Below are 21,539 nucleotides of genomic sequence, written 5' to 3'. Positions count from 1 at the left end.
TCAAAGAAAAGATAAAAAGAAATTAAAATTAATTTCTTTCACCGCATAAAAACTGAGGCACATTCCATTCCACTGACAATAAAAAACATACATCAGCCTACTGGTCACCTTCTGGCCCATGGCAAATAAAAAAATACCGGCCAGAAATTGTACAAAAGAAAATCAAGTCATTTGCTTATAGAGCACGCACACACATACATACATACTCGCCACCAAAAACCACTTCGTATCGTAAATGTGGCTATGCAGCGAAATGCATGTTTATGGCAGAAAAAAAATATAAATCTACAAGCAAAATAATTGTCTTCTGGACCAGACATGGCAAAGCACGGGAAACAATTCCCTGCCAGATTCATGAAATGGGGTGGGCAAAACGCACCTGCCCAATGATGTATTGTCTTCCAACCGGCCCAATAGCAATACTTCGAGGTGACATCTCTGTCATGCCGGCCTACATACATATGAATAAAGCAAAACATATAGACTCACACCCGTATTCACAGAACCCAAAACAGCTTCATAGTAGGCTTATTAGACAGTTTTGCTGGAATCTGTCAAATAAGCCAACTCTAACGCTTCTTTTAAGTTTTATGAATATGGGCATTAAGCAACAACGAATCGAAATGAATTCCAACAAAATATACTGTGCTGTCTTCATAACTATAATTCCAGCACAAAGCTATCGCTATAGCTCATCCACCCAATAATCGCCAAAGCAACAACACAAAGCACTTTCCAACGCCTGCCGAAAAGATGAGCCATATGTCAATACGTCTGGTCTCTTCGGTGTATGGTCGGCCATTGGTGATGTCAACCAGGGGCACTTATCATAATGGGGCATCGCCAGGCAGATGGCATATACCATGGCTGGAATCATATATACTGGGGTCCGTATGCCTTTTGACCCCACAGGTATACTGGTACTATCCCAATATGTCCCTGGCATAGCCGTCTTAGCCCCGTCCTGTCCATCCGTTTGGGTACCGCCAATAAAACGACAAAAAATATCCATGCTATATATCCATGATCTTCCATTTCAATCTTGAGCCAATAAGTCGAATAAAAGCATTCGATAATCCATATCATTCGGTGCCTTCGCAACACATTTCGAGTAGTACAGTGTAAAGTCACAGTTTTAAACGCATTTATTTTTCCTGGGGATGACCTTTGCTTTCTTTTCTTTGCCGATTTGGCATTGAGCGAGAAGGGAAACTAGTATCTGAGCGCAGATTTTCTTTGACATTTTCTTGCCCTCATTTTTTATGATGCACTCTTTAGGGAGAGCTCGCTGACTGCTGATGTTTGAGCAATATTATTAGACAGCGTTGCCGTACTGCTGGATGTATCTGCATAATTCCACGGTTGCACGGTGGCCTTACCAAATATCAAAAATAGTCCATTGCCCACTAGATACACAGCGGCTGTAATGAAAAATACAATGCGCCATTGCTCGGGACTTTCTTCGTCCACCACTATAGCTCCCACCACTAAAGGAGCAAATACGGACAATAGATTTGATAAGCCATTGGTAATGCCCATCATGGTGCCGGCAAAATTAGGAGATAAATCCATATGGTTGACCAGGTATCCACAGAAGGAGGCTGCATTGAAGCCCACACCAAATGTTAATAAAGTGATGGCCAACACTTTTTCATCCTCGCTCATGTAGCCCAAAGCAATAAGACAACACATTGGCACCCATTGCCCGATGGAGTTGAATATCTTTCGAGAGACCGTAACACTTAGGACATTGTGGTTAATAAGCGCATCAGCAATGGGGCTCACTATCAAACAGAGGATCCACATAAAAAAGTACGGTAGGGCCGACAGCAAAGCGTTTGTTTTCACATTAAAATGCAATATGTTGGTCATATAGGTGGGAATTTCCGTCAAGAGAGTGTAGAAGCCCCATGTAAAACCACAATGGGCAGCTATCAATCCATAGAAACATGATGAGGTGAACATCGCTTTCCAGGGAATCGGCAGAGGCTGAAAATGTAACAATGTTGTCATAAAAATTATTTCACGTTCAAACAATTATGAAAAGGATAGAGATAGAGGGCGGTGTCGACTCAATAATAATCTACACCTAACATCATATAAGTTGAAATTGGACAATGTACCAATATGGGCGCCATATCTAATTCTGAACCGATTTTGATGGTCTTCCGCTTAGGTTTCATATGGATAAAAAAACAATATGTACCAAATTTCAAACAAATATGTTCAAAAAAGATATAACTACTGATCTATAAGTATAAGCAGATCGATTTTATATATAAATTGGAGCTATATTAAGATATTTGAACCGATTTGAAGAATTTGGTAAGGATCGGTTGTAAAATGAAGACATATACTACTCAAAATCGGACGTACATATATTGGGAAGATACAGTCGGACCTCGATTATCCGAGAATCGATTATCCGGAAACCTCCATTATCCGGGATAAGCAAGATATTTTTGAATTTTTTTCATTGCTTCGATTATCCGTAATTACCTCCATTATCCGGGAGTATTAGCACACTTTACCGTAATATTTTAAAAACTAAATGAATATAAATCGAAGATGGAAATTCCCTTGTTTTGATTTTTTTAAAGCTTTGGAAAACGCAGAAGAACCAAAAGGGGACTTGGAAATTTAAGAATGGAAATTCGGTAACAGACTCATTGATAAAGTAAAAGACTAAAATAATCCACTCAAAATTGAAGATAAGTTCGACATGTCAATGTTCTAACAGCTGATTGCAAAAGTTGAAGAAGAGAAATGAAATTCACAGGCATAAGGCTGAAGCAGAAAAAACCTCTGCTGATTTTGTAGTTGCCATAATGTTGAAATAATTTATTTCAAGCGAAAAACTAAGTTAAAAAAATGTTGCGGATATAAATCCGTCCAATGTCCATATAGACAAACACCAACGGGTGTTTGTTTTAAAAGAAGCAATACATGATTCCACAAATTTGGACTTCTTGGAGGGCCCTGGCTGCTCTGGCATTTCGGACCAAGACAAATGCTTTTAAAAGAATGTGTAGAAACTGAAAATTTTTTATACTCCGTTATCCGGGAAAATCGATTATCCGTAATGCCTCCGGTCGCGAGCATACCGGATAATCGAGGTCCGACTGTTTATCTAAAGCTGAATCGTCCAATGTCCAGACATATTATGGTAGTCGTAGAGATAAGAGTTGTACCAAATATTGAGAAGATCGTGAGATATATGCGGTATCAAAGGCTGTACAAGTGCAAATCGGCCAATACACATACATACATATATGGCGATATCTAAATTTTAACCGATTACTTTGAAATGCACCAGTTATAACGAGAGTAATGTGAGAGTCCTTCATGTCAAATATCGCTGGGATTGGTTAACAAGTCTCCACATTGTTGTTGTACTCCAAATCGGACGAGCATATATGTTATGGGAGCTATAACCAAATCCAAGCCGATTTCTTCCAATTTCAATATAAAAATAATACCTATGATGATCGGATGAAAAATTCGTCTTGTGCTTTGTACACAAAGAAATAGCTTAAGAAATAGATGCCCACTATACTAAAACCGTATTTTCGAAACCTGGATCAGACCGGGCTACGTGCCCAATAATTTCCAATAGTGTGAGTGCATGTGCCTTGATTTAATTCCGACGGAAAACATCAGAAAAAATGTCTAGCGGTAATTATCCCCTCCGGGTGGGGGCGGCACTCATGAGGTAATTTACCCTAAGTAATTAACCGAGTAAACTTCTCACTCACACGTGAGTCTCGTGGTTCGTGAGTGAGATCCAAATCTTATCATGTGATAGTGCGCGACCGTGATTGAATTAAAATTATTCGTGCATGAGTGAGTGAAATCATGGTCATGACACTAATCACGACTCCCTAGAAAATCACGACTCACAAGACACTCGCGAAAAATAACGAAAAAATAACAAATATTTCACATGCTCTCAAACCATACGGTATTTTAACGTACAACTCTGTCAACAGATGGTTAAAAATGCAGGGCTGACACGCTGACAGCTGACAAACGTGCATGAGAGTGCGTTACATTTTTTTCTCGTAAGCGTGAGTAAAAATCACTCACGCGCTCATCTCTAATACGGAGGTAGAGATCCTCGTCAAACTCCATATATGTAAGCAAGCTACTTCCGGTCCATATGACCAAATTTTGGGCCAAGTATCAAAGGGGTTTAGGAGTAGTGTACGAACAGGCATTGAAACATGAAACAAGATCATGAGAGCCTGTTCCGTCCACCTGCAGAAGTCCCAAACAAGTTATGTACTCAAAGAAAAGATAAGATATAAAATACAACTTCTTAAAGTATTTTTGATATTTTTAGGATATACCCAACTTTTCCCCATGTGAAATCAGTAGAAAATGTTTGCGGTTTTTGAAAAAAATACTGTTCTTTAATTCCCAGAATACTTTTTGTTGTTGATTTTAATAAAAATTTCTCTGAGTGTAACTTTTTGGCAATATTGTAAACATACATTTGATGCTAAGGTGCAACCATAAAACCTAGAAGTTTACGTAACATATATATTTTTGCGGAATCTGCCAAATAAACCTAATTTAAAGCTACATGAAGTTTCTTTCTCTATTTGATAAAAATTGTTTTCTCTTTATAGCATGGGATATGAACATTAAAACATTTAGGGGGCGAAATAGTATTACGGTAAAAAAATAGTATACTAAACTAAGTTCTTTGTGTGGTATATAACAATGTGGATATGCCGACCAGTTTTGTCAGTGTATAACTTACCGTATCCTGTTGGTGGTGGGCGCTTCCAGTGGTCGCTTCAATATATTTCTGCTCTGCTTCAGAAATAAATTTCGTATCCCTTGGTGTATCAGCTCCAAAAATTAAGAAGGCGGCCGACCATAAAATGCCCACGGATCCAGTAATGTAAAATATAGATGGCCATCCCATGGACGAATCAAACATGCTGCCACTCACTGCCAAAAGAAGAGCTGTACCAAATTGGGCACCCGAATAGACGGACGTCAACAAAAAGCCTCTTTCGTTTCGAGGCACCCACTGTGCCAACAGAGTGTGAACGCATGGATAAACACTGCCCTGAGTAAAACCAATGATGACCCTCAAAACGCATACCAAAATCCAATCTCCTTTAGCAGCTGCCAAAGGCACGAAAATGGTTGTAAGCGAGCAAATAGCCGTGGCCACTCCCAACACCAGTTTTCCTCCAAAACGCTTCGCCAACAAGCTCGAAGGCATTTGACTGACCACATAGCCCCAAAAGAAACTGGACAGGATCAGACTTTTTGTTGACGAGTCCCAATCGTAGCACGAGTGATTGCCATCACATTGGGTCATGGGTACAATAGCCGCGGATATGTTGACCCGTAAAAAATAGCCAAAAGCCATTCCAAGAAATAGAAGTAGGGCTTGGGCATGACGTATTCCAACTAAATTGGCTGCAATTAGAAGAAAAATCCATGCAAATAAATCTCCAGTTTTCACACTCTTAAAGTTCTTTATTTACTATATTCTAATTGTGTGCTATGCTTCTTCAATAGGGGAGTGGATTCTGTGTCAAATAACACAACCATCTTGTTGGTCTACAAAAAACGTTTCCTCCAACCGCACCTAACCGAACACTAACGATAGTATTTTAAAATGAAAAAATACAGCTGACTTTGTGTAGATTTGCATAAAGATAGGCATTGTTCCTAACAACAAAATTCAAGTGCAGAAAGGCCATAAATCGTTTACTGCAGCAACGTCAAGTTCACATTAGGAATAGCAAGAATATTGATATTGAATCGATTTACAGCGTTTGTCATTAAATCTATATTGGCATGATTAATTTGGTGTTTCTTTTTTTATTGTTTAACGGCATTTTATAGTTATTTTTATTTATATACAGTAGCAGACTACACAGAAAAAAATCAAATCTTGATTTGATAAAGAAATCGGTCCTATAATAGAACGATTTTGCATTTTGCATTTATGACAATCTGAATAGTTCAATTAAAGCGGTTACAACGAACAATTTTACTTAAATTTGACCGATTGAATATGATATTGACATATTGAAAACTTTTCAAACAATGTGTTAATTGCTTTAAAATTTTTTGAAAAAGAAATTCGTTTTTCTTTTATCTCATGGCAAGTGATTGGTAATCAAGGCATACGTTGAACATATTTTTAATTGTACGAATTAAATTGTTATTTAATAGTATAAATTGGCATTTATCAAGTTTATATTGCGTTCCCTTTCACACATATCGTATGTAATATCGAAAAAGAGTGAAAGTGAGTCAAATATATGTCCCGCTTCTATTATATACCGACAATAAGTAGCGCTAAACAAAAAAAAAACTATCAAGAAAAATATAAGGCGTATTTTTTATATCTCTCCGTAAAATATAAATAATTTATATTTATAAATTATTTATATTTTATATAATTATAATTTCAAAGTAAAAAAAATATATTGTGATAAACGTTACACAGAAATAGTGAAAAGCGGAAATAATAAGGATGTGAACAAATATAATGGAATGGATGGACGTGGTATTAATACATATTACTAGCCGGACCGGGCCCGCTCCGCTGCGCCTTCTTTAACTCTCTAATGTCTTTTTAGGGTGGGGACACTTCGCCCTAAATGTGAATATCCACTGTAGCCTATGTCGGCTATGTGACGCTGGACACCTGCGTGCGAATCCTGGCGAGAACATCGAACAAATGTTGAAGCGGTGGTTATCCCCTCCTAATGCTGGTGAAATTTGCGAGGTGCAACGCCATGCATGATCATGTAAATTCTCCCCAAAGAGCTGTCGCACGCCGTTCGGACTTGGCTATAAACAAAGGTCCCTTTTACTGTACTCCCAAATGCATTTTTTTTTTTGAGCCCTATCTTACCACTTTGGTAAATATTTCCTGTTTACGGGGTATTTCGGGGTCGGAATGGCCACCCAGACACGTGGCAAAAGCAAATTTGCCCATGAACATTCCATTAAGGAACAGGGAACTTCTCACATATCAATGAGTGCTGTCTGATTCAAGTTTTTTTTAAGCTCAATGATAAGGGGCCTCCTTTTTATAGCCCAGTTAAAACGGTGCCAGGATTCGAACCCAGGCGTTCAGCGTCATAGGCGGACATGCTAACCTCTGCGCTACGGCGGCCTCCGTATATTTACTTTAAGGGCCCAGACACTTGGCCCTGAAAGTAAATATAAGCTACGTGCTCCACTTTCAAATACATTTTATAAAAGCCCCATTTTGGCATGATCAGTTACTAAGTTCTGTTTGGGGGTGCGGTGTTCACCCAAGGTCTTTGTCCCGAAAGATATGACATTTGTTTTACTCCCAAATACCGTTGATTTGAGCTCCATATTGCCATAGTCGGAAAAGAAGTTCAGTTTAGGGGGTGCTTTAGGGCATACCGCAAACACTTGGCTCCAAAATTGGAAATCAAATTCGTTTTCTACTCTGAAATACCTTTCATTTGAGTCCCATATTGTCATAATGGGACAATTAACCTATTTGACGCATTTTTTTTGGAGGAAAAGCGCCACCTGGACTTGAACGCAAATTTTAATGTCATATTCGTAATCTACTCCCAAATACATTTCATATGAGTCCCATAGAGCCATGATCGCCTAATATGCCCATTTGGGGGTGGGGGGACCTCCCATTACTTAAACCTAATTTTTTATGCCATATGTGTAATCTACTGCCGAATACTTTTCATTTGAGTCCCATTTGAGGAAATATTGGAATGATCTCCGAACACATCTCTGGAGGATTTTTGGTTTTTAGGCGGTCCGCTGGGTACTTGGACCCTAATTTGAATACTATATTCGTTTTCCAGTCTCTAATACCTTTCATTTGATACCCTTATTATGCCCATCGGACCATCGTTTTTGGTTAAGAGTGGCGTTTTTGAGGTAAGGGGGAGGGTCCGCCCCCATGGGATATCTAAAAATTATATAGTCACTCTCCAGATTCGTTATCTACTCCCGCTCACTTTTCATTTGATACCGATATTGTGCTTGTCGATCCACTTATGATTTTGGGTTGTATTATTGGGGTAACGATATCAATAAATTATGAAACCTATTCCTTCTTCTCGGCCATATTTGTAATCTACTCCCGAAAACCTTTCATTTGAGTTCCATATTGTCATGGTCGTCAAATAAACCTATTTTAAGGGGTTTTGGGCCTTGGCGGCCCCCAGGTACTTGGACCCAACTTTTATTATGAAATTCGTACTCTACTCTTGAATACCTTTCATTTAAATCCCGTATTGTCCCGATCGATCCACTTTTATTTTTGGGTGGTACTTTTGGGGTAAGGGGGAGGTTTCTTTAAAAGAAAGGGCAACTTCCAAATAATTGGTTTATAGAGTTAATGACAACTTTGATTGGATTTTTGAGCTTCTCATAAATCTAAATTGCAAAATTATTAATCAATAGTACAAATTTCTTTATAAGACTGATTTCTGCAAATTTTTAATTAAATGTACAAATTTCCTTATTGAACCTAGTTTTTAATTTTTTCTGTGTATTTATTTTGTTTTTTTCCCAACAACAAACAACTATTAATACAAATTCCTTAATACATTCCTTCAAGTGTATCAATACATCAATATATTAAAGACGAAATACTAAGGTTGGTTTTCGTTACGAATTTTTTCAATAAAAAATAATTTCTTCGGTTAACATTTTACAGAGATGGCACCTGCGATGAAAATGGTATGAGGCGTAAAGTAAATATCCAAGTGAACGACGTTCAGTCCAATCCCTTTGCTAATATTCCATCTACCTGCACATATAGCTATTGTAATGGCTGCCAGTATCAAAAAAAATTCAATCACGGTTGAAAAAGTTGACTTGGATTTATCGTCATCTAAATACATGGTGCCAACTAAAATATTTTGTTAATTAATGAGATACAACAGGTTCAGAGAACATGTTGTCTTGCGATAGGCGAAGCGATGAGGACTACGCCCACTAGGGCACTGGAGACTATTTTAGATATCCGACCTATTCACACACAGATTAAGTGCGAGGCAGCCACTGCGGCTATGAGACTTAAGGTGATAGAAGAATGGATTGAGGATAGGTTCCACTCATACCATCGTGGAATAATCGAGGCGACTATAGGAAACCTGGAAGGAATGGAAGAGGTTTCCGTTAAGAGGTCACTTGAGGTCGAGTACGAGGTACTGCTGCCAGCGTCATCTGGAAGATCATGTTACACGGATGGATCTAAGCTAGAGAACAGAGTGGGTCTGGGAGTCTATATCGAGAACCCAGGACCTGAGATCTGTTTTAGACTGCCTGACCATAATAGGGTCCGGCAGACGAAGTTCCGGCCGATCACGGAATGCGTGAGATGGTATGGTGCCAACGCGTGGACGTCGAGTGTGAACATCTTGACGGACAGGACGGTAAAGTCACGAACAGTCTTGGAATATAGTTATATCCAGTTATATCCTAATATGCCCCGATAAAGATCATATGCGGCATGGCTGCCCATGTGCGAAATCGGGTAACATATAAGCCTTTAATAGGTGAAGAATCTTTAATCGATAGACCTATCTATATGGCAGCAATATCCAAATATGGTGTAATCTGGACCATATTTGGAACGGCTATCGAGAGGTCTAATACAAATCACTAATCCAAATTGCGGCGAAATATAATATAAACGTATGTGGCAGATATATTCATCGATGTGGACCATATTCAACAAGAATATCGACGAGCCTAATACAACCTGAGTATGCAAAAAGAATTTGTGGCAAATTTAAGCTCAATATCTCAATTTTTAAAGGCTGCGGCAATGTGTTTACAACGAAAATATTCGGTGGTGGAGTGTAAAAAAATTTAATCAATATAGAAAGCCTTCTCTTGGTAGATCTATCTTTGATAACAACTCAATAAGGTGATATAATCAATTATCTTCAAATATGTTGAATACTTCTCGATAACTGAATGTATGCCATCGATTTATTCTATATTAGAGTGGTCAAGCTCAAAAAAGTTTCTGAGTGACTTCTAATATTTTGAAGAGAGACTATAGAAATATTTGATAGCGGTACTGGTATTCTGATTGCAATTTTATGGTACACCTGAATGAACGATAAAATGCTGCATTAGTTTAGTCACACTTTTCATTCGCTTAATCCAATAACATTCATTCTGTAGGGCTTCTTCTAGAATCAAAACCATGTTATTTTCCCCTTTCATTGCATTCAAACTCGTATGGTAAGTCTAAAATTAAGAAATAAAAAATTAGGACCTTCTGTCAATATATATTTCAATGAAAGGTTGTATTATTATTACTTTTCGTTATATTTAAAATTGTATAAAAATTTAGCACGTGGAACGTGATATCAATTTCATTTGTCAAAAAAACATGTAATATTGTTCCACGTCCAGAAATTTTGGATATGGAGCAAAGTGCACTCTTTTTTGTGGATATGAAACAAAATTACATCTCAATATCTCAGAAACTAAGAGAGATTCGTCAAAATGTATTGAAAATTGAAAAAAGTTTGTACCTAAAAACCTTAGAAAGTAAACCTAATTCAAAAAAAAATTTAAAATTGAATATGGAACAAAAAGCAGTAGGCCGACGATATGTCATGATTCAATGTCAAATAGAATTTCAATGTCAACAATTATCAAAGCAATTAATCACATTGTTAAAAATATTTTATAAAGCAATACCATGTTTAATTGGTCAAATTTTAGTCAGTATTCTTTTTTTTGTGTAGGGACCACAGTTTTGACGAGAAAAGACGGCAATTGATTGTATTTGGGTATGATTTAGTTTGTGATATACTCGTACCATACCTACAGGTGTTTCTTGAATCCAGCATTTTTGTGTGAGAACACAATTGGTGGGTTAGCTTTCTGTATGCCGAAAACAAAATCTTATTTAAATTTCCTAATTAGTTTGTTCAATACTCGAATTCTTTGGCCATGGGCGTCGAACAGTGATGGGCAAATTTGTTAGTGTGTAAAATATTTCCTAGCCCGTATGGGCTTATGTTCTTCTACAAGTACATAAATAATGCGCAATTGTGTGTCTGTATTTGCCCACCACTGGCGTAGAATCACGAAATGCTTTAAATATAACAAATAAAAAGTCATTTTGTGTGACAGGGCCTAATTTAGTATGCCACAATAACATATGTGGTTGCCAACTTAGTTGGGCCTATGTAAACGGTAGTACACCTTTAGTACTTCAAGTAACAACGTGCTAAGATTGGCCGGCCTAAATCTTGGGTATGCGTTACCATGAATTCTGCTTAAAATGTACACATATTAATTCAGTTTATGTCTGGAGTAGTTTCAAGAAATCAATGATCTAAAGAAATTATTGTTCTAAAACTGTGATGGGCGCCCTAACACATTTGAAAAGAACAAATTGTGTTTGTATGAGGAGCAGTACAAACCAAACGTTTTACTAAGTGAAGTAGATTTGTGAAACGACGACATTCCGTTACCCGAACACTTTACGGATGCGTCCGTTTGTTTTTCCTATGTTCAACGATCGAAGGCAATGGCGAAACAATTAAAGGTGATCTCATTTGTACAACAACCACAAATCATATGGTGCAATCCGCCATCTTGCTATCAAGCTGATCGTCGTTTTGCCAAACACGCAAACAAATGTGTTTGCGAGTGTGTATACGTGTGCGTGCATGAGCGGAGAATATGCGAGAAAGAAGATAACAACAAATAGAATGCAAACAAAAATCGAACATCTTAATAACGTCAAACCCAGTCGGCTGTTAACAGCTGTTCGCGTGAGACCACTTTGCTTAATCCGCCTTGGATCGAAGGCTTGAATCAATTGTGTCGTTGAGTCTAGCGAATTCGCTAGCTTATGGATAAATAAAACGCTCATCCCGCTAAATGCTTAACGCTTAGCACTTTAAACGTTGCCAGCACTAACACACATTCAAAATAATCAAATATTAACAACACTAACAAAATAAGTCATTTTAATTTTAAATGAATGTTGCTCGGAGTTTATTAATGTAAATTTATTAAAATCCTAAACAATTTCTGCATTCCAAAACGTTTAATCATGGAATAAATATGTTGTGTTCTGCCTCTTTTAGTTTTGTCATTCAGATTGAAGGATGACGCCACATGTTTTTATGCTGTAAGATTAGTCGCTTAGCTAGTCGGGAATAACATTTTTCTCCAAACAAACTTAGCGAAAAAATCCGCTTAATGGGTAAATAAAACACAGCTAATGTTAGGAGAAAGTTTCCCTGTAGTTCCTATAAATAGTTTAGTTCGAAGGCATAACCGCCGTATGAACCGTTCACTGAATTTTAATTTTTTTAACTCATAACAATGAGAAGTATTGGTTAGCAAACCATATACTTGCAAATCTGACGATATAGCTGCCATATAGTCTCACCTGCCTCTGTAGGCTGAAGTTCACATTTTGAATATGGCCTACACAGAAAATATATAGGTCTAAACTAGTATTGACTTATAAAAATCTTTTCAAACTAGGTGCTCATTGCTTTATTTGAAATAAAAATTCGATATTTTTTTATCATGGCAAGTGATTGGTAAATAACTCATACTTTGAACATAATAAATTGTTATTTAATAGTATAAATTGTGTGTTGACCAAGATTATACTGTGTTCCCTTTCACACATATGCAATGCGAAAAGAAGTGCAAATGAGTCAAATATATGTCTAGTTCCTATCACATACAGACACAAAGTTACATAATATGTAAACAAATGTGAAATTTTAAAAATTTTGCGCCGAAATTGTGCAATGCAGAAAAATGCCCTATGTGAACAAATAGTATGGATAAATGCCAAACGCAACAAATTGAAAGATATTGTAGAATGTAAACATGGAATTTATAAATAAATTTTATTAATATTATCTTGTTTTAATATTTTATTATCGATTTATAGATTATATTGGCTTGGGCGCTGAGGATGTAAGATAACACATGTGGATCAAGATTTCGTTGCATTCCACGTAAAATGCCATTGCTATTTATTACGATTAATTTTAAATATTTATATAAATTATATTGTTTATAATACTCTTTAAAGATAGTACCAAAATGGTCAAAATGGAATCAATAATTTTCCTGGGACCAATAAAAAAAAGTGCAAATAATTTTAAGCTATATTTTTCATGTTTTATACGCAATTTAATCCAATGAAATAAAAAGTAATTTGTCAATGTGAAAAATATCAATTATTTATTTTTATTAAATCAGCAAAAACGTTATTTAAAAAAATGACAAATTTTAATGAACAGTTTACTTAATTAATAACCACTTTAATTGGATTTTTGAGCTTATCATAAATCAAATTGCAAAATTGTTAATCAAATTTACAAATTCCTTTATAAATCCCATTTCAGGAAATTTGTAATTGAATTTACAAATTTCTTAATTAAACATAGTTTATCATTTTTTCTGTGTAGAATTGCACTGTTAGACTGATATCGAAAAATACATACATGTACATACATAATGTATATGGTTTTGGTCAGTATTTCCAGGTGTAACCAACGGTTATCCCCTTACTGATTCTGGCTACATTTGTGAGTCGTTAAAACTTCTCCACCAAGTGGTGTCGTTTTGCTCCAAGAAAAAGAAGGCCTTTTATCACTGAGCTTAACATTTAGTCGGACTGCATTCATTGATATGAGGGAAGTAGACCTTATTCCTAAATGGAATGTTCATGGGAAATTTAGTAGTAGTAACCAACGGAATGACAAGATTAAACGCGTGTAAAGTTCGGCTGGGCCGAATCTCATATGCCCTCCACCATAATTAGGAGGTGAAAGACCGATCTAGACCATGGTAGATCTTGGAGGTCCTAACAGAAGTCATCGGTCATAATTTCAGCCAAATTGAATGAAAATTACCCCTTCTATTTTAATTTCAGCCTCTTGATGCTCAAGAAGTCAAATTCGGAGATCGATTTATATGGGACCTATATTAGATACTTTACAAATTCTTGGAAGTCATAACAGAAGTCGTTGTGCGAAATTTTTGCAAATTGGTTAAGAATTGCGCCCTTTAGAGGCTCTATAAGTCAATTCGAGATATCGGTTTATGTGGAGCTCTATTAGAATATAGACCATATTTGGTACAGATCCTGGAGGTCCTAAAACAAGTCATCGTGCAAAATATCAACCAAATTGAACAAAAATTGCGCCCTCGAGATGCCCAATAAAATCGAGAGATCGGTTCATATGAAAGCTTTACCAGTTTATGGAGCAATTCGGACCATACGTCATGTTCCTGTTGGAGTTTATAACAAAAGTCCAATCCAAATCTGATTAAAATAATTACTACTTCAATTTCAATACCCTTAATAATGAATATTTGAAATTTCATCAAAATCGGTCAAGAAGAACAAACACCAGGCGCAAATGGGCTTTAAAATTATCTGTTTTATTATTTATTTGTTCATAAATAAGTAAGAGTTATTGAGAAACGTTTTTGGTATATTAAATAATTTATATACCATTAATGGGAATTAAGTGTCTTTTTATCTTATGAAGGCTGCATTCATGAGATTATATACTTGTAGAGATATGAATTGTCAGACAGGCAAGGCACTTTAACCAGCCGACAAACGAGTGTCACATACTACTAAAATGACCAAATTAGTCTAAAAAAGTCCTTGGTTTTCACTCACACAATTTCTTTGAAACTCCTTAAAGTCCACATATACGAAGACTGCTATTTAAATTTCGGGTATATTGGAGAGAGTAAATTTCTTACATTATTTTTTGCAATTTAAGAGCTAAAATTTCTCCTTTTAGCTGGTACTATGTTCACTTTTCGCAAAATTTTTTTCACGATTAAGACGAGTACTCACCTCAAGCGAAATTTCTGGTACTTTCATATAGACTTTAATTTTGCATCCTTCTCACTTTTACTTTTAATATGTGTACCGATTTTGGACGAAATCGGTTCAGATTTAAATAAAGCTCTTATACATTTATCGGAGAGTGTGAATTTCTTAAATTTTTTTATGCAATTTAAGAGCTAAAATTTCACCCTTTAGCTGGTACTACGTTCTCTTTTCGCGAATTTGTTTCGATTGGGCCCAGTACGCACCTCAAGCAAAATTATGGGTACTTTTACTTTTAATATGTATACCGATTTTGGACGAAATCGGTTCAGGTTTAGATATAGCTCTTATACATATTTTCGTTGTTAATTTCTTCGATCCTCATAAAATTTGGCACGAAAGCTTCTTTTATGATCCTTCAAATTATTGGTGTATTTCATATCAATCGATTCAGATTTAGAGCCTTTGCAAGAACATTTACTAACCGATCTCAAAATTTTGCACAACGCTTTCTTCTATCATTCCCTCGGTATTCTTTCCAAATATGGTTCCGTATGGGGCCATAATAGGTGTCGAGAAGATTAATACAACTCTCTGTTTTAAATTTGGGCGAAATCGAATAATAAATGCGCCTTTTAGAGGCTCAAGCATTTATATGTAAATATGATCCGAGTTTGCCCGACAAAAAACTTAACCTAGGTATGGAAAAATACGAGTCAAATTTCAGCACAATATCTCAAGTTTTAAACGCTGTAACGTGATTACAACGGACACACTGACGGTCAGACGCACGGACATTGTTAAGTCGTCTTCGAATTTTACAAATATATATACCTTGAATGGTCGGAAATTGATATTTTGTTTAGTTGCAGACGGATTGACAAAATTATACCTCCTTTCCTTTGGTGGTCGACACCGACGATTCAGCACAATATCTCAAGTTTTAAACGCTGTAACGTGATTACAACGGACACACTGACGGTCAGACGCACGGACATTGTTAAGTCGTCTTAGAATTTTAAGAGGATCAAATATATATACCTTGTATGGTCGGAAATTGATATTTTGTTTAGTTGCAGACGGATTGACAAAATTATACCTCTTTTCCTTTGGTGGTCGACACCGACGACCTACTTCAGATTTGGCTTCTTGAGCCTCTAGAAGGAGCAATTACCACACGAATTGACTGAAATTTACCACGTAGTGTTTTGATATGACTTCCAATAACAGCGCTTTGCATGGTTCAAACCGGGTCTTAACCTGATATTGCTGCCGATCTTCAGAAGGAGCAATTACCACCCGATTTGACTGAACTTTTGTTTCCAACAACCGTGCCATGTATGATCCAAATCGGTTCATAACCTGATATAGATCCCTTATATACCGGTTGCCCTTTATAACTTTTTGAGCCACTAGAGAACGCAATTATTGTCCGGTTTGGCGGAAATTATATCGTCGTATTTTTTTAATGGCATCCAGCAGTCGTAGCAAGTACGGTTCACATCGGTGTATAACTTGATATGTGTGCTTTATATTTGAAAACGCCATTCAAAGAACGCGTCATATGCGAGTCATGATGGAGGGAATATACAATTTGGGCCGGACGAACAAACAAGCTTTTACTCATTTTCACAGTTTTTTGAGCGAAAACCCGAACTCCGTAACGAAACAACAAAAACAATCAAACATCGAATACACATAGCCAACAGAAATTCTAAATTCGTGATACTTTTTGTTCAGACCTCGCACTTAACGATGGGCCTATTTTTGTTCCTCATACGTGGTTCAAATAATTGTACTAAGTTTTAAAACATTGTATTTGCAATAATAAATGTTTTTTCATTGCGGGACTTAAAATATAAAATGAAACAGTGTTTCTTCTTTTTTTTTAATGTTAACCCTCATTTTTGTTTATGTAAATAGTTATTTTTTCTGTCAACGATCAAAAAAACTCAAAACTTGCCGACCTCTGGTGGTCGGCAGAAACATTATTTTCTTGATTGATTGAAGTTTTGTGTTGCCAAATTTTTATTATTTTTAATTACTTTTTTCCACACAAGAGCACTTTAAGGAATCACTCGCGAGATATTTTGAATTTTTTGCTGATGAATACACGTATGTTACGATATTTTGAACACTCACGCTTTTCTATTATATCACTGGATGAGTTTTTTCTTTCGAATGCGCCCATGGTTCGGATAAAGCGCACAAAACAGTTGTTTTCCGAATTTACTGCTGAAGAGAAGGGCGAATGTTTTCCAAACGACTTGTTGCCGCCGACTGAATTCGATGGTGGTACTACCTTGCCTTTTTATCTGATACTTGAAATTAATAACTGATTAAACAATTATAAGAGCATTTGTGTGCAATTAGTATTTTATTGGCATAACTTATATGCTTCAAGCTTACGATTATCTCGAAACCATTTTTACTACGGATGCATTCTGGCGGCTATTGAAGGGAGTTTCTTGGAATGCTTCATTTATTGTTCTTATCTGCGCATATTATTGCCCTAAACGGTTACTTAATCTTGGCGACGGTGTGAACTAAAAACATCATGAATGGGTTCTCATTAGCAACTGAACGGAAAAAAGTACCTTCTAATGTCATAAAGAAATCAGGTACTGATTGCAGATGTCGCCCGATTTTTATTACTGTGTAACATAATTATAAATTATTGTTTTTGTTTATCATTTTGTCAAAAATATGTGACATTTGCACTTACAGAATTTGATAAAACAAACTGTTATCAATTTCGGTTCGATGCCCTTCTTTTAACTTCCATTTTTTACTGAATAAGCTCTTTATAAACTCCACTTAGTTTTCAAGAGTTGGATTATAAAAAGTACGCTCATAGAAATAAGTCTGCTGTTTTTAGCAGCATCGAATATTATTTTGTATACCCTCCACCATAGATGGGGGGAATACTAATTTCGTCATTCTGTTTGTAACACCTCGAAATATGCGTCTGAGACCCCATAAAGTATATATATATTCTTGATCGTCATGACATTTTAAGTCGATCGAGCCATGTCCGTCCGTCCGTCTGTCGAAAGCATGCTAACTTTGGAAGGAGTAAAGCTAGCCGCTTGAAATTTTGCACAAATGCTTTTTATTAGTATAGTCGGTTGGGATTGTAAGTGGTCCAAATCGGTCCATGTTTTGATATAGCTCCCATATAAACCGATCTTGGGACACGACTTCTTGAGCCGCTAGAGGGCACAATTCTCGTCCAATTGGACCGAAAATTTTGCATGTAATATTTTGGTATTACTTCCAACAACTGTGTTTTGTATGACTCAAATCGGTTCATAATCTGGTATAGCTGTCATATAAGCCGATCTTGGATCTTGACTTCTTGAGCCAGTAGAGCACGCAGTTCTCATCCGATTTGGTTGAAAGTCTGCATGAGGTGTTTTGGTATTACTTCCAACAACTGCGATAAGTATGGTTCAATTCGGTACATAACATGATATAGCTGCCATATAAACCGATCTGGGATCTTGACTTCTTGAGAGGGCGCAATTCTCATCCGATTCGGCAGAAATTTTGTACAACGGCTTCTCTCGTGACTTTCAACATACGTGTTCAATATGGTCTGACTCGATTAATAGCTTGATACAGCTCCCATGTAAACCGATCTCCCGATTTTGCTTCTCGAGCCCCTACAAGGCACAATTCTTATCCGAATGAACTGGAATATTACACTATGACTTCTACAATGTTCAAAATTCATTCATGGTCCGATTCGGACTATAACTTGATATAGCTCCAATAGCATAACAGTTCTTATTCAATATTCTATGTTTGCCTAAAAAGAGATACCGCGCATAGAACTCGACAAATGCGATCCATGGTGGAGAGTATATCAGATTCGACCCGGCCGAACTTAGCGCGCTCTTACTTGTTACAGCTGAAACCAATTAATAGGCTTTTTTTTGCTTCAATTTTAGAATTTAAACAAAATAAAAACCTTTTTACTCGAGTCAAGTCATATGTAGTGTGCTTAAATGCTCTGGGCAGGATACGCGCGATTTCGAAGTTTACCAATGCTTCATCGTCAGTCTGATAAGCCCCAAAAAGATTACATGCTTCCACCAATTAGTGAGCTGGGCAATGGTAATTGGTAAGTTTCGAATTCGATCTCCGTAGCCTGTCCAATGCATTTAAGCACACCACATATGGCTTACATTTTTAAAAAGGTTTTAATTTTGCTTTCTAGTCTAAATAGAAGCAATTGGCTAATTGGTTTCAGCTGGAAAAAGAAATCAAACGATTACGTAAAAAATTGCTTGGAAGTTGGCTTTTGTGTAAAAGCGTAAATTAGATTTTTTTTCCAAATTTAATACAACGTTAACCTTCATAACCTCACCTAACTAACAAAATTTATTTGAGTGTATGCCATAGTCCAAGTATGAAGTAAACATGATGTTTTTATATTTTTTTTTTCAATTTTTCATATCATTGCGATTATATTTGTGTTATTCAAGAACTCTCAAGAGCTATACTATATATATGCCAATTGTTTTCTAATTTCGGTTGACGTTTTTGTTCCATAATCTATATATATAAATAAACAAAAATAAAGCCTGATTGAGTAAATAAACTTCTTTATCTAAAAAATCAAATTTCAAAAAAACAAACCATCCACTAAAAACAAATCAATTGTTAATTTCCAGCAACATGATTTGGAATGCAATCATTTTAAAAAATCAAATGCCTGTCAAATGTTTGAACATTTAAAAAAAAAAAACTTTTCCCAGAAAATTAATTTTGGAGAATATTTTATGGAGATAGGGAAGTAGTGTTAACCGCATAGAAAGCGTTGGTATATGAATAGAAAGCAGACCCTTCCTCGAAAGTACATTTCAAATATGAATCTATATTTTTGAGATGTGTGTAGTGATTTATAGTCATTCATTTGACATGTAACTGCGGTCATGACAATGTCGGACTCGACTTATTGATTAGGCTAGTTACATTTATTTATTGATTAGGTTAGTTACACTAAAAAAAAATTGACCCCCAAATTAACGAAAAACTAACTAAATCATAGTAAAATTGTTCATGATTTGGCGGCAAAGATATTTTCACTCGATTAGTTTATTCAATTTATTGCTTTGTCAAAGGATGGGCGAATGGGATAAAGTTTGAAATTCTAAATGTTTGTTAATTCAAATAATTGTACTGTGTGTTTATAATTAAAAAAAATAGTATGGCAAAGCTCTATTGAAATGCTTGTTTGTTAACGACTAAAACAAGACTTTCTGCTGCACTCATCTTCTTCGGATTTGACATCTGCTCATAAGTGCCGTCACGTTTAATTCATAACGGTAGCCATCATCCAAAAAACGGATTACAACTCGACCTACCTGACGATAACTCGACTTGCAAGGGGTTTTCGGAATGGCCCTCATCTTCTTAGCACATCATAGCTTCATCTTGTTGCTGCTGGCTACAGTGCTGAATTTACGTTGATTTCGCGATGCTTCCTCGATGTCTTCAGTGACGTATCTGTCGAATTGCAAAACTTTCCTTACTACAACCTTGATGTATTGAATATCGAACTCTTTACAATAAGTGGCAAACATCGACGATGTAAAAGCTATTCCTCGATCTGTCACTATTCGTCCACTGCTCTATAAGACACACGTATGAATTTCACAATAATGTAACGTATTTCCGCACACATAGAAAAATGGATTGGCAGTGCTTCTCCGTTAACGACCAAAACAAGACTTTCGCTGCACTCATCTTCATCAGATTTGACAGCTGTTCAGAGTTGCCGTCATGTATAATTCATAAGGGTAGCCATCATAAAAAACGGATAACACAATTTTCAGCAATAATTACGAATAAGCTATTATCTTTCACAATAAATTGCAGTTTAATGTTTTAAAAATAATAGGTTTTTTTTTGAGAAATAACTATTACTATAATAAAAGTGTAGCGAATTTTTAATTTATTCATGACTTACGGTTTAGTATCGCCTGAAAATGTTGCCTTTGTTCAAAATAGCGTCACCATATGCCACAGTCAACATTGAGAATGCGTTGGCGCACTTAATTTGGTTGTTTTTTTGTGCATACCTCGTAATAAGTTGGAGTTTTTAGTCAAACTGAGAGTTAAAAGTTGATTGCGTGTTAACAATTGACATAAATTTTTCACTTTTTTATAATATAAATGCATGAAGTCGTGTGGTGCTAACGAATGGTCGTCGAGTGTGAGCATCTTTACGGACAGCAAAATTGCCATGACGGCAATAACAACCAGGACGGAAGGTTACTAACAGTCTAGCAGTGTAAGAAGGAGATTATCTATATACATAGATATCTCTGAGCCTTTCGGGTCGCAGCAGCCCGAGTTAAGGGCGTGGGCTACGAATGCGCATGCAACACTGTGAAACAGCAAAACCCCTATAGGATCGTGAGAAGACGATGCTATTACTGAAAGAAAGTAAGAAGGAGGTCAGTATAGCTATTGGTATCATGACGGGATACACATTGGTGCGGCAATGTGTAGGGCATGCGGGGAAGATTATGAGACTTTGGAGCATTTCAGAACAAAAAAAATGTTTTATGTCAGTAAAAGTGTGTGGTTGCCAGAAGCATTTGACTGGCTATCCGTATCGCGATTTCAAATTCGAGCAAGAAATATAATCAGTGGACGATGTCAAATGGATCATGGTGCT

At 36.4% G+C, this 21,539-nt stretch overlaps 1 protein-coding gene across 4 annotated transcripts; it reads right to left on the bottom strand.

The window, feature by feature from the left end:
* Nucleotides 1–1,108: 1,108 nt before the first annotated feature.
* On the bottom strand, nt 1,109–20,576 carry LOC106093710 (putative inorganic phosphate cotransporter). Of its 4 annotated transcripts, none has more exons than XM_013260839.2 (3): nt 20,221–20,576; nt 4,766–5,439; nt 1,109–1,989 (listed from the first exon to the last, which is right to left on the bottom strand). In XM_013260839.2, exons 2-3 carry the CDS (start codon nt 5,387–5,389, stop codon nt 1,261–1,263), a joined length of 1,353 nt encoding a protein of 450 aa, XP_013116293.1. In that variant the 5' UTR covers nt 5,390–5,439; nt 20,221–20,576; the 3' UTR covers nt 1,109–1,260. The 4 variants fall into 4 exon arrangements, with proteins under 4 accessions (XP_013116293.1, XP_013116292.1, XP_013116294.1 ...); XM_013260838.2 differs by lacking the exon at nt 20,221–20,576 and adding an exon at nt 16,991–17,132; XM_013260840.2 differs by lacking the exon at nt 20,221–20,576 and adding an exon at nt 14,873–15,015.
* Nucleotides 20,577–21,539: the final 963 nt, after the last annotated feature.

Source organism: Stomoxys calcitrans, chromosome 5, assembly GCF_963082655.1.
Source record: "Stomoxys calcitrans chromosome 5, idStoCalc2.1, whole genome shotgun sequence".
NCBI lineage: Eukaryota > Metazoa > Arthropoda > Insecta > Diptera > Muscidae > Stomoxys > Stomoxys calcitrans.
Note: the sequence above shows the minus strand (reverse complement) of the source record. Positions and strands in the feature narration are given on the sequence as shown.

Bases quoted from the DNA above. Each gene is read 5' to 3' on its own strand.
- LOC106093710 (XM_013260837.2), bottom strand. From the start codon at position 5,574: ATGGTTGTGTTATTTGACACAGAATCCACTCCCCTATTGAAGAAGCAT. The intron at 5,440-5,507 runs GTAAATAAAGAA...TTCTAATTGCAG, and splicing joins TAGCACACAATTAGAATATA to CCAATTTAGTTGGAATACGT. The intron at 1,990-4,765 runs GTAAGTTATACA...TTACATTTTCAG, and splicing joins CCCACCACCAACAGGATACG to CCTCTGCCGATTCCCTGGAA.